The sequence below is a fragment of the Macaca nemestrina genome, chromosome 8, assembly GCF_043159975.1.
Source record: "Macaca nemestrina isolate mMacNem1 chromosome 8, mMacNem.hap1, whole genome shotgun sequence".
Lineage (NCBI taxonomy): Eukaryota > Metazoa > Chordata > Mammalia > Primates > Cercopithecidae > Macaca > Macaca nemestrina.
Window position 1 is genome coordinate 7,034,264 of NC_092132.1, and position 17,084 is coordinate 7,051,347.

A 17,084-nucleotide genomic window follows, 5' to 3' on the forward strand; every position below is an offset into this window, starting at 1 on the left:
AGAATGAAATACATGAAACGAGAGGTGTTACTAGAAAATTAGTAATCAGAGCGAGAATCCACTTAGGCTCCTGTAATAACAGTGATGAGGAAATTGAGGTGAGCTTATAATGTTAAAGCACCTGGCTTTGCCTTCCCTAAAATAAGCTGGGTGCTAGCCAAATGGCCCTGCATTTTAATCCCTAAACTATTCATTGCCTAGCTATGTGACTGTGGGCAAATCACCTAACTTCTCTGAGTCACAAAGTGTGTGTTGTTGACATGAGAATATTTATTCTCCTCTATTGGTTTTGTCATGAGGAGGAAGTTTGAAAACCTGTATTCATTAGTTTACAATTACTGCTGTGACATAGTGCCATAACCTAAGTGGCTTAAAACAACATAACATTATTATCTTAGAATTCCGCAGGTTAGAATTCTGAAATGTGGGCTAAAGTCAGTATTCTTGCATGATTGTATTACTGCATGGAGGCTCTAGAGTCTGTTTCTTTATCTTTTCCAGTTTATAGAGGCTGCCTGCATCCCTTGGGTGGTGATCAGCGATGGCTGGTCAAGTCTTTCTCACATTGCACTACTCTGTCCCTCTCTCTCTGTCTCTTGCCTCCTTCTTTCTCTTATAAGGAAAAAACTCTTGTGTTGCATTGATTATACCCATGAAGTTTAGAATAATATCCAGATTTCAAGGCCAGCTGATTAACAGCCTTAATTTCATCTGCAACCTTAATTCTCTTTTGCCCAACATATTTACAGGTTCTGAAAATTAGGAGGTATATGTCAGGGGTTGGGGCGTATTATTATGCTTACCACATTATCCAAAGGGCATAGTTTAGTGCCAGTCATACAGATGGAAATCAATAAAGGGTGACTATTTTTGTTACTGTTTCCCAGAAGGAGTCCAGTGCAAATCTAGGCTACTGAAACACATCAGCATACTCTCTGAAGTTTTCCACCTCCTAGCTTCTTTCCCCATTCTGAGGAAACTCATGGCCCATCTTCTTTTGCCATTTGATCATTCTGCAGCAATTTAAGTGAACTGCTCCCTTCTTTATGATAACTTCTTTGACTCCAGGTGGAAGGAGATGGCTCTAAGATGGTTAAAAGATACTTGGAGGCCGGGTGTAGTGGCTCACGTCTGTAATCCTAGCACTTTGGGAGGCCAAGACGGGGAGATCACCTGAGGTCAGGAGTTCAAGACCAGTCTGACCAACATGGTGAAACCCCGTCTCTACTAAAAATACAAAAATTAGCCTGGTGTGGTGACACATGCTTGTTATCCCAGTCACTTGGGAGGCTGAAGCAGGAGAATTGCTTGAACCTGGGAGGTGGAGGTTGCAGTGAGCCAAGATTGTGCCACTGCACTCCAGCCTGAGTGACAGAGCAATACTCTGTCTCAAACAAAACAAAACCAAAAAAACCCAAAAAAAAAACCAAAAAAACAAAAAAACCAAAAAACTTGTAGGTTTACTTACTGAGTCTGTGAACTTGCACCAATCTTTATCACTAAATGTAAATTTTCCCATCTTTAAGAGAGAAATCATGGTAAGTACATTAAAGACATCCTATGGGGATCAAACAGTATCATGCATGTCATACATGAGTATGTGGTTTATGGATTTATGACCTGATAGAAATTTCCCATGAGATAAAAGGGAATTACTAAAGCAGTTTTAGCTTTCTGTTTAATCGGGACAGAGCCTGAATGGGTCAACCTAATTGAAACATAAATGTTCACCCTATTCCTATAAAGCATCTGAAGTTCAACATAATTAACTTATTGAAGTAAGATTCAGTAGCATCAAGTGCTTTTAAGAAACAATTTGAGAGCACTTTGGAATCATCTATAAAAGGGACTTAGCTGTACAACAAAATGTGCCTCCTATGAGGTGTATCAGGGAAAAGGAAACACCCATCTCTGGAATTGGAATCCTGGTTGCCGTTTGCTAGCTCTGTGGCTTTGGATAACTGGTTAGATCTTTCCAATGGCTCAATGCCTTCCTTGGTTTACCCTTGAGCTGCTGCTTGCTTTCACAAAGGATTCATGGGGGATCAACCAAGATTGCATACATGGAAGTTGCTAGTACAGGTCCTGCCACAGAAATGCTCAATAAATCTTGAGCATAGCTGTAACCACTGCAAGTGCAGTGGGATGGGAGAGGGATGCATAGCCCCTGGCAATGACTGACACATCGTATTAATATGTTCAGAGAAGGCGCCGTTACAATGTGACAGTTGGTGGCCGTGCTGATGGGATTTGTGTCCCTTTCCTTCTTCATGAAATTACTGAAATACATAGATCTTTTATTAAAGAAACATTAAAAGTAACATCTTGCATTTGTGTCAGTCAGGGTTTGCCAATTATTGGCCCTTGAGGATTGAGCCTGCAAATGTGTTTTATCTTGTTGACACAGTGCTTTATTGCTAACGTGGCCATGGCTACCGCTGCTAATTGTTTTTGCTGTTGCTGATGTTGCTGTTGTCATTGCCATTGATTTGTGAACCAATATTTAGCATTTTAAAGATGTTTTATTACAAAATTAAATTTCTGTCTTCCCCTGAAAAACTGAAAGATCTCCCAACATGCCGTCAACATTTCTGCAGGGTCGTAATAAGCCACTGCTAAGTAGCAGCTGCTCCTGTGGCCAAGGCGGCCACCGCTGCCCTCACACAGAGGCAAGTGTCATGATCATTTGTAAATGTGCTTCCACTGGGATTTTCTAATGGTAGTTGATTATTTTTGGACCCGTATATCCATCAAAAGCAGAAAATAAAAAGATAGATTAGGTGGAACCCAAGGTTTTCTGACAATTTCATTTTTGTAGTTTGCCTGGCCCCTGCAGGCATTTGTGTTTTCTCCAGTTGGTATGGAGCCTCATCCTTTCCAATAGATCCATCACTGTGATTTTCCTGTTGAACAGGACAGATGCCTTTGATGTTTTTCAGTTAAATGTTTTATTTTGAATTAGTTGTAGCATCACATGCAGTTTTAAGAAGTAGTACAGAGACATCTCATATAATGTTTATCTAGTTTCCTTAATGGTAGTATCTTGTAATGCTGTGGTGCAATTTCACAGTCAGGATATTGATATGGACAGTCAGGGTACAAATTATTTTCATCACCACATGGATCTCACATTTTATGTTGCTCCACACCCACTCGTCTCCCACTCCCATCCTCTCTCCAACCCCTGGAGCCACTAATCTGTATTCTATTTTTATAATTTTGCAACTTTAAACATGCCATATAAATGGAAATATACACCTTTTTCAAATTAGCTTCTTTTGCTGAGCATAACTGTCTGGAGCTCCATCCAGACTGTCTGTGGATGAATTGTTCATTCTTATTTATTGCGGAGTAGTTTCCACAGTTTATTCATTTACTAAAGGACATCTGGGTTGTTTCAGTTTTTAGTATTGTGGATAAAGCTTCTCTCAACATTTTGAACAAGTTCTTACATAAATAAGTTTTCATTTCTCTAAGAGAAATGCCTAGGAGGGCAGTTGTTGGGTTGTTAGACAGTTGTATGTTTAATTTTTAAAGAAGCTAGCTAACATTTTCCAGAGTGGCTGTTCCATTTTACATTTCCAGCAGCAATGTGTGAGTGATCCACTTTGCCTGCATAATTGCCAGTAACTGGTGTTGTCAATGCTTTTTATTTTAGTCATTTTGATGAGTGCGTTGTAGCATCTAATTGCGGTTTTAATTAGTATTTTGTCTGATGATGTTGAATATCTTTTTTAAACATTTATTTTATCGTATATATTTGAAGTATACAACATGATGTTTTGATAAAAAATATGCAGTGAAATGATCATTATATGTGAGCAAAGTAGCACATCTACTGTCTTCCAAAGTGGCCTTCTTTTTTTAAACTTTTCCATAGTAAGTACATCTAAAATCTGTTCTCTTAGCAAATTTTCAGTATATAATACAATATTATTAACTATAATCCTCTGGCTGTACATTAGATCTCTAAACTTATTTATACTATAGAACTGCAAGTTTATACTCTCTGACCTACGTTTCTCCATTTCTTCTTTCCCCTCTCCATTCTTGGTAACTATCATCCTATTCTCTCTTTCTATGTGTTTGACTTCCTTTTTTTTAAAAAGTTCTACGTGTAAGTGAGATCTTGTATATATATTTTTTCTGTATCTGGCTTATTTCATTTAAGCATAATGTTCTTCAGTTTCATTCATGTTATTGAAAATGGCAGTAGCTTCTTTTTTTTGAGGCTGAATAACATTCTATTGTTTGTGTGTGTGTGTATGTGTGTGTGTACATTGATATGTATTCCACAGTTTATCCACTGATTCATTGCTGGGCGCTTAGGTTGTTTCTGTATCCGGGCTATTGTGACTAATGCCGCAATGAAGGTGGAGGTGCAGATCTCTCCACGAGGTGCTGACTTTGATGTCTTGTTGGTGTACACAAGCAGAGGGGTTTCTGGGTCATATGGCAGTTTTATTTTTAGTTTTTTGAGGAACCTCCATGTTATTTTTCATAATGGCTGTACCAATTTACATTCCCACCAGAAAAGAATACAAGGGTTTTCTTTTCTCCACATTCTCACCAACACTGGTTATTTCTTGTCTTTTTCATGATAACTATCCTGAAATGTATGAGGTGATATGTTGTGGTTTTGATTTGTGTTTCCCTGATGATTAGTAACATTGAGTACTTTTTCACAAATGTGTTGGTAATTTGAATGTTTTCTTTGGAAAAATGTGTATTCAGGTCCTTTGTCCTTTAAATTGGATTATTATTATTATTATTATTATTACTGCTATTGAGTTGCATGATTTTCTTACACATTTTGAACACTAATCCCTTATCAGACATACTGTTTGCAAATATTTTCATTCTTTTGTAAGTGGCCATTTTACCTTGTTCATTTTTCTTGTTTCTCAAGATTGTATTATAGCTGTTTAACATCTTTTGTGGTTCCATACATATTTTAGAACTATTTTCTCTATTTGTATAAAAAATGCCCTTGGGATTTTTTTTTTTTTTTTTTTTTTTTTTTGAGGTAAGGTCTCCACCTGACACCCAGGCTGGAGTACAGTGTTGTGATTTCAGCCCACCTCCTCTTCAACCTCCTGTGCTCAAGTGATTTTCCCTACCTCAACCCTTCCAGTAACTGAGACTACAGACTACAGGTATATGCCACCACACCCAGCTAATTTATTTATTTATTTTCTGTAGGGATGGGGTCTCCATATATTGCCTAGGCCGGGCTCAAGCAATCCTCCAGCCTTGGCCTCCGAAAGGGCTGGGATTAGAGGCATGAGCCACCACACCTGACCTGGCATTTTAATAGAGACTGCACTGATACTCTGTTTTGCTTTGGGTGTATGAACATTTGAACATCTTTTCATGAGCTTATTTGCCCTCTGTGTGTTCCCTTTGGTGAAATTTTTCTTGTGTTTGACCACTTTTTAATTGGTGTGTTTGCTTTTACTACTCAGTTCCAAGAGTCCTTTATATATCCTAGGCAATAGTCCTTTGTCAGATAGTCAATTCTCAATAGTTACAGTAGTATGTTCTGTAAAGTCACCATGAATACTGAATTAGCAAATACTGAACCACTGTTCCTGGGGGAAATACAAGGTTAGGTTCCTGTGAGCCTCTGGTCACATTTCTGCCAGACTTACCAATACATAATCTTGTTTTATGTGCTTCTGTTTAAAGATACCTCACAGTTAATATGTACTGTTGATTCATTACCATTGATCTCAGTCAGCAGCACTAGAACTCATAGCTGAGTGAAGCTCATCTAATAACACACATCCTTTCTCCATGGGGCACATCACAGCATTCCTGCCCTTAGGAATGCTAGACAGCCCTTTAGTACTATGCCTGGGGTCTATCTCAAACAGTGGAATCACCAACAAAAAGCACAGAGTAGAAAAATATGTGGGACTAAATAAATTGCAAAAGGGATCCTTGTTTGTAGTATTGCTTAACCTCAGTTGGGCACCTGAGTGTCAGAAGATTCAAACTTTTTACCACTGTGTTCGTGTCTGTGAATGACCACAAAGGTGCTGTGAGTGTTGCATTTGGGGCTAAAACATATTTTATCAAGTAAACAAATTCCCAAATACAGAATACACAGATACTGAGGGCCACTGCATGTGATTTGCAACTATTTTTTCCCACATGGTAGCTTGTATCTTAACAGGGTCTTTCATAGCACAAAACTGTTTAGTTTTAATGAATTAAAATTTATCTGTGGGGTTCAGTGGCTCACACCTGTAATCCTAGCACTTTGGGGGGCCGAGGTGGGAGGATCACTTGAGACCAGGAGTTTGATGCCAGCCTGGGTAACATAGCAAGACCTCATCTCTCAAAATAAACAAGCAAACAAACAAACAAAATATATGTTTTTCTTTTATGATTCATGTTTTCTGTACCAAGTCTAAAAACTCTTTGCTTAATTCTATATTTAGAATATGTTTTAGGCCAGATGTGGTGGCTCACACCTGTAATTCCAGCACTTTGGAAGGCCAAGGCAGGTGGATTGCCTGAGGTCAGGAGTTCGAGACCAGCCTGGCCAACATGGTGAAACCCCGTCTCTACTAAAAATAAAAAAATTAGCTGGGCATGGTGGTGGGTACCTGTGATCCCAGCTACTTGGGAGGCTGAGGCAGGAGAATCACTTGAACCGGGGAGGTGGAGGTTACAGTGAGTCGAGATCGCACCATTGCACTCCAGCCTGGGCAACAAAGTGAGACTCTGCCTCAAAGAAAGAAAAAAGGAATAATTTTAAAACTTTTCTCTGTTTCCTAATAGTTTTATAGTTTCATATTTTTCATTTACGTCCACAATCTACATTATTAATAGTTTCTTTATAAGATATGAAATTAAAGTTGAGGTTTGTGTGTTTGGTTGTGGCTGTTATCTTGTCTATGGATAGCCAATTGCTTCAGGACAACTTATTTTAAAAGGTGATCTCTGATCCATTGAATTGCTTTTGCACCTTTGTGAAAAACCACATGGGCATATGTATGTCCTCATTACTGCGGGGTGCTGGGTGGAGGTCCAGGCTCCCCAAATGGTCTCCACTTAAACTGAACAGGTGGGGTTCTCTTCACCATCTGTTAGGGATGGAAGCCTGGCTCCCTGCTGAAGTCCTTCTCTTGGCAGGTTGGGTGGGGATGCAGTGTTTTCATGCAGTCTGGGGATGGCGGGTGTCTAGACTTCCCACTTTGCCTTTGCTGGTGTGGGTGGAGGTGGGCCCACAGTATTTTCTGTTTTTTGGCTGGAGTAGACAGCTGTTGCCTAAAAGTTTTCTGTCTTGCTAGGCTGTTCTCTTCCTGATCCTTTGGCTGGAGGGAGAGGGCTTTCTTTGGATAATTTTCTTGTTCGTGGCTATTAGCTTTTCTGGCTTCTTGGCTTCTCCAGTATCCAGTCTGGATATATGAGGCAACAGAAAATGCAGAAGCCTCACCAGCATGTCTCTCCTTGGGTCCTGAGGTTCCCAACCTGTCTGCTTTCTTCTCCACCTTGAAGAATCTGCATTTGCTTGTTTTCTATATACTGTTAGAGTTTTTGTTGTGCTTAGTGCGAAAAATAGGGTAAAGTATGTCTCTCTACTTCACTTTCTGGAAACAGAAGTCATGGCAGGTACTTTTAAAAAATATTCATTTTGGCTGGGCATGGTGGCTCACGCCTGTAATCCCAGCACTTTGGGAGGCTGAGGCAGGCGGATCATAAGGTTAGAAGTTCAAGACCAGCCTGACCAACATGGTGAAACCCATCTCTACTAAAAATACAAAAATTAGCCAGGCATGGTGGTGCGCGCCTGTAGTCCCAGCTACATGGGAGGCTGAGGCAGAAGAATTGCTTGAACCCAGGAGGTGGATGTTGTAGTAAGCTGAGATCGTACCACTGTTTACCTGCCTGGGCTACACAGCAAGACGCCATCTCAATATATATATATATATTCATTTTACAGATACAGAAACAAGTTCAGAGAAGTTATGTGATGTACTTAAAGTCATGCAGCTGGAAATGTGTCACTCATGCTGCAGCTATGAATTCAGTGCTAGTGCCCTTTTCTCTTCATTTTTGCTCATCATTTATACGTTAAAAACAAGCAGGAGACTGCCAAGGAAACATTCTATGAGTGTATGTGCAGTGCAAGGACGTCAATAGCAGGGTACTTGCCTAGCCATGAGCTCAATGAGCTACGGGAGACTGATGTGTTCATGGTCCATTTTCCTTATATTTCGCTTTGGTTTATTCACATTTCAGTTCACAATGGGTTTCAAATCAGTAAAAGAAGAGAACAGTGATGATGCCAGAAATGTCCTCAAGTGCTTACAAGCAAAAAGTCATTAATTGCAAAGCACAGAACTTCAAAAGATGCTTCTGTACTTGGGGTGAAAGAGGGCACATTAGAGAGTTAACGGATAGCAGGAGAAGCTGCACATTGTCCTGAAATGGTGGAATTTGAAAATGGGAGTGCTATGTTAAAATTAAGAAGATGAAATACACAGGGAAAAGTGCATTTGGCAACACCCCCAAGAAGAATAACTCAGCGGCTGTGTTACTAAAAGAAGTGGTTTTTGTGTTGCAACATGATAGAAACTCAGTTTATAGATGGATTATCCACCGTGCATAAATAGCCTACTTTCCTATAACAATAACCTTTCTTGACTACATAAAACCCACACCCCTTAATGAAACTGTGTCACATGACCCATCTCTTTCTTTTCTCTATTCCAATCACCTCCAACCTTGTTCAGTCTCGTGTGATCTCAAGTGAACTTAACTTCCTGTCTCCAACGCTGCCCCCTTGCTTCCCTCTCCAGCTCTGCTGATAAAATGCATTTCTCTTTGATGCCAGATGATTGTGCATGCTGCCAAGAAACTTCCCTGATTTCCTGTGGCTTTCAGGATTCGTTCTAGGTATTTTTAGAAGTCAACGTTAAGAAGCCTGATCTTCAGCATCCTCTCCTCTTCTCTTTTCTTAGGTATTACCAGATCCGAGTGACCTTGAAGGTGTCTTCAAGGATCCCCCACAGACTGAGTGCCTCCATCGCTGGGCAGACAGGTGAGCAGAAGAATGGCCATGGGGCGCTTGCCCCTAATGGCGAACCTCCCTTTGTCACTGCTCGCCAGGGCACAGCCGAGCGCAAGGCGTGTAGACGCACTCAGCCAATCTGTGGTGAATGTTGGATGAGCAAATTTTGGAAATGGAAACCAACAGTTGGAGGTGTCCATATGTGTACATTGTGGCAAGGGGAACCTGGCTTAAGAGAAATATACTTTCCCACGAACAGCCAGTATTTAGAGATAAACTGGCTGTGGGAGGTTGGTTAAAGTCAAGTCAGGGAGGACGTCGGTGGGAAATGACATCCAGCAAGTGGGTAAAGAGAAGCCTGTTAAAGGGAACCTGGGAATCAACTAGGTACAGAGGACAGAGTGAGTAGGTGGTGTTGCTGGCACTTTCCATATACAGTGAGGGGACAAAGAGCAGTGGTCCCAGCTTGAGGAGAAGGATTGCCAAGGACAACTCGGATCCTGATCTTGAGAAGGCTGGAGTACAAAGTTGGTAACCAGGGCTCTGAGCAGGTAGTTTATCACAGAGTATTGAGTCAGAAAAAGAGAACTTACTGTGCCAGAAATAAAGACAGACATAATATTAACTAGTAGAACTATTAGGAGTTTGCATTAGTAAATTTGGGAGAACTGTATAGACTAGCTAGACCTTAAGAAGAAGGAGAGGCCAGGCACGGTGACTCATACCTGTAATCCCAGCACTTTGGGAGGCCAAGGTGGGCAGATCACCTGAGGTCAGGGGTTTGAGACCAGCCTGGTCAACAAGGTGAAACCCTGCCTATACTAAAAATACAAAAGAATTAGCCAGGCGTGGTGGTGGGTGCCTGTAATCCCAGCTACCCAGGAGACTGAGGCAGGAGAATCACTTAAACCTGGGAGGTGGAGGTTGCAGTGAGCCGGGATTGTGCCGCTGCGCTCCAGCCTGGGTGACAAAGTGGGGCTCCAAAAAAAAAAAAAAAAAAGAAAAAGAAAAAGGAGAAATACTTAAAGGGCAGGGTAGAGGGTAGGGAACATTAAGACAGAGCTGTGCAAAATCTGTTTAACATTAATTATAAAGTACAAGTAGCCAAGAATGTTGTAGAAATCCAATCCAGTAAAGCTAAGAGTACTGGTCGTAGCTACGCTTGATAAAATTCATTTGGAATTTGCAACATGTTATGGTGAGTGGAATCACATGCAATTGAATATCCACAAGTCAGGAATGTAGATGTGGTGGTCTGCTTAAATTTACCTTAGAAGACATCTGGAGGGGGACCTGGTTCCTGAGGCCACATGATAAAACATGAGAAGAGACCTGTGGTTTCAGAGCAATAGGATAACTCAAGCCTGTGATCTACAGAAGGAAAGACACTGATGGCCACAGGCTTCCCCCTTGCCTCTGAGTAGAGTAAAACATTAAATAATAGTCAAGTTGCCATATTTCTAAGGTGTTCCTCCTATTTCTCTCCACTCCTCTCTCCTGGGAAGGAATCAGGCATCTGATAAGTAGGCTACCCATCCCCGTAGGTCCAGTGTAGATCCAGAGTGATTTAAGAATCCAGCAGTTCCCTCCTTTCCTATCATCATGTGCTTCACCCCTTCCCCACCTCACCTTCCAACAGAAGAAGGTCCATGATGTCCACAGAGAGAGCAGGGGATTTGGACCCTGACCCTCCGTGAACCAGTGTCCGTATGTGTACATTGGATAATAACATATCCGTGACCCCAGATATGTTACTAGCAGTTTTAACTTTAGTTTCCTGAAATGTGAGGATAAAAATGCATTCTTCATAGATATTGTCTTAGAAATTATAATTAAAAAGGACACTTTATATTTCATAGAGGTTTTAAATATACTTATGTCAGAACAAGAACCAGCACAAGGTAAGTAGCCAGTTAGTCCTACCTGTGGTCATATCGTCAGGGATTTGAGGAACCCGATCTCAGGGTCAAGGTAAAAGCCTTGGAGAGGGACCTAAAAGTGAAGCAGAAATAACACTGCAGCCGACCTGATGAAAGCCATCCCCAGGCTCCCCGTCAAGGACTCTGCTTCTTCCTTGTGACTGTGGATGTCAGGAGCTTGGGTCCTGTCACCGGATGAGCCATCTTTTGGAGCTGGCAGGCCCCAGCTGTGAGGACCGGAGGGCTGCAGGATGCTCAGTGGTTGGCAGAGCCCACGGGGGTTGAGAAGGGCTTGAGATAGTGCTGCACAGAGACGAAGAAAATAAAAATGAAAACACGATTTTCTTTTCTAGTATCGTTTAGCAGAAGAATAATTATGATGAAGTTGGTATGCCTTGAGCTTTACAGTAGCACGCTGTTTAGAACAGAATACAAACACAGTGGTCAGCAGTAATTTACAATGAGATTGTGCCCCAGGTGAGGGATGTGCAGAATTTGTATTTCTTCTTCAAGGTGAATTTTCCAATTATACTATTTTTGGTTAGAGACCGCTGCATTATGAAGCACTCCAAAACGTCTGACTTTTAACAATGGCTTATTCTTTTGTAATGTTTTGAGTTAGCCAGCCTAGGCTGGGGACATTTATGCACTACCTTCAGCTGAGATCTCGGCTGAGGATGGAGCAGCCAAGATGCCGTCACTCATCTGTGTCTGACTCCTTGGTTGGACTGGCTGCACCAGAAGAGGCACAGCTGGGCTTCTGTCTCCAGTTGGGTGGTCACACTTCTTACATGAAAGCTGAGTTCCCCAGAGAGAAAATGAGGAAGATTCCAGGCCACCTAAGGGCTAGATGGAGACTGGCCCAGGGTCGCTTCCTCCACAGTTCATTGGTCAGGGGAGGTGACAAGGCCAGCCCCAGGGGAATGGAAATAGACTTTCGCCTTTCATTGGAAGCACCATCTGCATGTACAGTGATGGGAGGAAACTCTGGCAGTCCTATATCTGGCCAACTATCCAAACATATTTTCCATTACCTATATGCATTTCTGAGGAGAAAAGAGAAAAATGTATCTTTAGGCAACAAAATATAACATATTGGAAGAGAACCAGGAGGAGTGAAAACATTTGGACTTTAATGATGTCTTTGATACTCAGTACTTAAACGATCTTGTTGGAATAAATGATTTCATTTGGCTTTTTAGTTCCATGTATCTCTAAATGGAAATAGAAACAGCTTGCCATATCCAAGGAGGCAGAATTTAGCAGTTATGAGGGCCACAAGCTTGGGCTTTCCAGGTATAATTTCTACTTCTCCCACTTCTAAGCTGCTTGACTTTAGAAAAGTTCTTTAACCAATTTGTTTTTCAGGTTCCTCATCTATAAAACAGGGATGGCAGTTGGTACTTATAGGTTTATGGTAAAGATTGAATGAATTATGCAAATTCATGCATGTAAAATGATTACATACATTACATGGTTTACATATAAATCATTTATGTAAAGTGATTAGACTGTTGCCTGGCACATGGTGAGCTCATAATAACTGTTACTTAGAATAAGTGTTGCTATTAGGTACAAGAGTCACTTTTTATTTAGCAGCCTTCTGACCTGTGCTGTTCATCCAGGGGAACGAGAGGCTGCCTTCCAGCTCTAGAGATGCTCAAAGTCACCTCAGGGAGACAGAAGTGATCAGATGATACAGTAGGGGTGGAGAGTGCGGTGACCATCGGACGGACTGTGGGGCCATGCAGGACTGCCTGTGCGAGGAGCCAGTGGCTTGACTGAGAAAGGACCTCTCAGATTGGGCTTGAAGAACAAGCAGACGTTGGTTCCACAGACAAAAGTAGGGAAGGTTGATCCAGGCGAGGTAATACAATGACCTGTACAGAGCAAAGGTGTTCACAGGATGAGGAGAGATGTGACTGCTGATAAGAACAGCACCAACATGAGTAGAGAAACAAGCTGTGGTCAGGTTTGGAGCCCATTTGTGCCACACGGAAGAGATTGGTTTTGTTTTAGAGACACAGCCAGGTGAAATGAAAGCACCTTGTCCAGCCCAGTGCTGTTCAAACACGTGGTGCTCTCTCATAAATCGAGGGACAGGATTCTGCATTTTTATTCTCTTTTTAAATATGTCAGTTCTCTAATAGCCTCATTATATGGAAGCATGTTTCCATTATGTAGATGATTTAGGTCCAGATCTTCTTGATATGAAATAAATATTGCATTGACTTGTACAAGCTAGATGTTTATGATTAGATCCTGTGTGTTAAAATATAATAGTAATTCCCCATGTGCACAGCCTGCATGCCATTGCCTTTTCCTTTCAATTCTTTTTTAAGAGGTGATTTGGGGAAGACTTCTCTGGAAAACTGAAGGTTTGCTCTTTTCTGAGTTAGCTGCATATCTTATTCCATAGAACATGACAGGCTTGGAGCTCACACCAGTTAGGAATAATCGTTTTCTTGGACATGTGAGAAAGATCCTAGCATTTGAGAAGGGACAGGCACACGAATGGTGACAGCAACTGTAATACTGTCAGATGTGCTTGTGGACCTGGGGCCCCTTCTGTGTAGATGTGAGAACACTGGGGGTTTGGCCTTAGTGTTGGGTATGAATATGAAGGACGCAGGTCTTCATCATTACCAGAAATAGAAAAGTGCAAATTACAAGTGACTAATGATTCACTGACCAAGACACCCCTTGACTGTTCAAGAACAAAAAAGAAAAAAATCATTGCAATATCTTCCTGTTGTTCCCCTTGACCTTCAGTGAAAATTAAGAAAATTCAGTGAAAATTAGGAAGATTCCATGAAAACTGTTTGATAAAAGAATCTACTTATTAGGGAGGGAGGGCCTGCAGCAGAAAAGACTTGAACTCAGATAGTCATGTTAACATCCCAATCACTCACTTCAGAACTATGTGTGCCAAGGGAAGCCTTTCAACCACTAAGCCTTCAATTTTTTTTTTTTTTTTTTTTTTTTTTTTTACCACAATGGGGATAGTCATACCTTTTGCCTAGGGTTTCAGAGAGGGTTTGAGAGCATGATGGCAAAGCCCCTAGCACAGTGCCTGATACAAAATGGGAAAAATAAGAAGCAGCTATTATTATTAATATTATCAATTAATAAAAAGTCTTACCATGCATTCAAGGGAAGCTTGCAGACGGAGTCAGCAGAAGTGTTCCTAAGGCAAAGGTGACAGGGTGATTGGATGTAAGTGAGACAGAGGGCCCTCACAGCATGGGTGTATTAGTCCCTTTTCATGCTACTGATAAAGACATACCCAAGACTGGGCAATTTACATAAGAAAAAGGTTTAATTGGACTTACAGTTCTGCATGGGTGGGGAAGCCTCACAATCACCAGGGAAGGCAAGGAGGAACAAGTCACATCTTACATGGATGGCAGCAGGCAAAGAGAGACAGGGTTTGTATAGGAGAACTCCTCTTTTTAAAACTGTCAGATCTCATGAGACTTATTCACTATCACGAGAATGAATACCATGATTCAGTTACCTCCCACTGGGTCCCTCCCACAACATGTAGGAATTCAAGATGGGATTTGGGTGGGGACATAGCAAAACCACATCAGGTGCCAAGGTTAAACAGGAGGGATGTTGCTGAACATTCAGTGTGAAGGCAAGATGGGAACATGGACATTGATAGACTTTAGAGAGTGGGATACAGGAATGGCTGGGACAACCAGCTCAGAACCAAGACTGTAACCAGCAGCATTTGCTAATCTCTGTGTTCACAATGGCCTTAAAGAATGATACAGCCTGTGTATGATACAGCGGGTGTGGTGGCCCACACTTGTAATCTCAGCACTTTGGGAGGCCGAGGCAGGCAGATCACCTGAAGTCAGGAGTTTAGGACCAGCCTGGCCAACATGGAAAAACCCCGTCTCTACTAAAAATACAAAAAATTAGCAAGGCGTGGTGACATGCACCTGTAGTCCCGGCTACTCAGGGGACTGAGACAGGAGAATTGCTTGAGCATGGGAGGCGGAGGTTTCAGTGAGCAGAGATCGTGCCACTGCTCTCCAGCCTGGGTGACAGAGTGAGACTCTGTCTCAAAAAAAAAAAAAAAAAAGGTGATAGACTGTAACGGGATTTTTGTATTATTGTTGCATTCCTGTGGACCCTTAGTGAGATGAGGTCTAAACATTCAAGGGAGAGCCGAGCCAGGTTGTACAGTCTCATCTGATAGTTTCTTTTTTTTTGAGACGGAGTCTTGCTCGGTCTCCCAGCCTGGAGTGTAGTGGTGCAATCTCAGCTCACCGCAACCTGTGCCTTTCGGGTTCAAACAATTCTCCTGCCTCAGCCTCCCAAGTGGCTGGGATTACAGGTGTGCGCCACCATGCCTGGCTAATTTTTGTATTTTTAGTAGAGATTGGGTTTTACCATGTTGGCCAGGCTGGTCTTGCACGCCTGACCTCAAGTGGTCGCCCACCTCAGCCTCCCAAATTGCTAGTATTACAGGCATGAGCCACTGCGCCTGGCCTCATCTAATAGTTTCTAAGAGGAGGCCTGCCAATAGGATGTGGCTTGCCAACAGCTAGTTATGCAAATAGAACAGAACATAGATTTTTCTTAGTAAAAGTGTGATGGGGATTTTCAGAAACTTCCTTGTGTGTCTCAGTACTCAAATTGAATGCTACTTTCACTATTCTTTGTAGTAATCATAAGACATATACACACGCGAACATACATGCATATGTATACATATATATGCATGTGTGTATATAATTAATTTCAAGTGGTCCGCCTATAAATATAAATGTCTATACATATAAATATATGCATATATATATGTATGTATGTATAACTGATTTGGTCTATCTTATTTCTAACATACTCACTTATTATACTTGTCAGTCAAGCCTATGACATTTGGATCAAAATTGATATTTATCTGAGTTCAACAAATTTTTCAGATGCCTCCTACAAGCCAGAATGTGTACTATGCCCTGAGAAATACAAAGATGAATGATAATGAATTGAATGTGAGAGTTCAGGTATTCCAGGAGGATAAAACAGACGTAAGACATTTTAAAATGTGATTATGCTTACTTCAAAGGCTTGCTTATGTTTTGCGGGTCTCAGATTTGTTTTTTTCTTTTGAGTTCAGGGTTACAAAGTAATTGGTATGTCCATGTCTGTGTGAACAGATGTTAAATATACTTAGCCTTGGCTCTTTTCTTCCACCAAAATGTTGCTGTTTCGTAGATTCTGCAGTCTCTTTCTACCTAGAGATGTTATTTTTTTCCCTTAGGGGGCTGATCAGCTGAATCATACTTGGGAGAGGGGTCTGTTCAAGTCGAGTGAGGCTGCTAAATGATTAGGCACAAAACAGGCATCTGCTAGTCACTGCTCATCAAAGTAAGAGAAAAGATAGCACAGTAAATTGTGGAAATGTATAAAAATTGCCATGATTAGTTTTCGTAATGTTTTGAGAGGTAATTTCCATTTCCATTAAGTAGAAGCATTTAAGAGTTTTACCATGTAGAGGGCGGGGGACAGACATTTATTCTTCAAATGAATCAATCTAATTTCTTTTCAGGGTCCATTAAAGCACCTAAATATCAAATATGTCTGTTTTTCATGGAGAATTCTAAGCAGGTAAAACACTGCAGCTCCCAGGCTCTAAGTACCAGCCTGGGGCCACAGAAGAGCCTACCCGGGGCCAGCAGGGTGGGCGGCAGGGTGGGCTTCCTGATTAAACAAAGCACTTAAAGGGGGCTCTTCCATCTTTTCGGCTTCCAGGCAGGTCACACCAGTCAACTCAGAAACGCCAAGCCCAGGGGCCCTTTCCTTCCACTCCGAGCCAAGGGAGTGGGTGACCACCCCACTTCCTTTGGGCCAAGCCAGCATTGTTGCTCTATCCTTTGTCCTTGAGGTTGTGTCATGATACCTGCTAGCCATCTAGGGCCCTCCTTCAGGAGCGTCCATCAATCTCTGTGCAGTCATGTGCCTTGACTCATCTCAGCTCCTGCTTTTGTAGTTCCTTCAACTTCGAATGCCTACCCCTGTTTCTTTCTTTCCCGCCTCTCCTCCCAGTGGACTTACAGAAAGAATGCATGCAGCCTTCAACAACCAGGTGGTCTAAGGGCAGTCTCCTGCCCCCAGGAGACTTAATA

The 17,084-nt window shown here is 41.7% G+C and overlaps 1 protein-coding gene across 13 annotated transcripts in view; it reads left to right on the forward strand.

Moving 5' to 3' along the window:
• LOC105488273 (family with sequence similarity 135 member B) overlaps positions 1-17,084 on the forward strand; it is a 363,325-nt gene that overhangs the window by 166,025 nt on the left and 180,216 nt on the right. For 12 of the 13 annotated variants that reach the window (XR_011606684.1, XM_011752155.3, XM_011752152.3 and 9 more), the window contains one exon: positions 8,976-9,055. Coding sequence is in view for 11 of the 13 variants with exons in the window: in XM_011752155.3 (XP_011750457.2) it covers positions 8,976-9,055 (80 nt within the window). In the remaining 2 variants the exon portion in view is untranslated. Of the gene's footprint in view, positions 1-8,975; positions 9,056-12,569; positions 12,812-17,084 lie in introns of those variants that run through there. The other variant, XM_071067781.1, reaches the window with a different exon arrangement.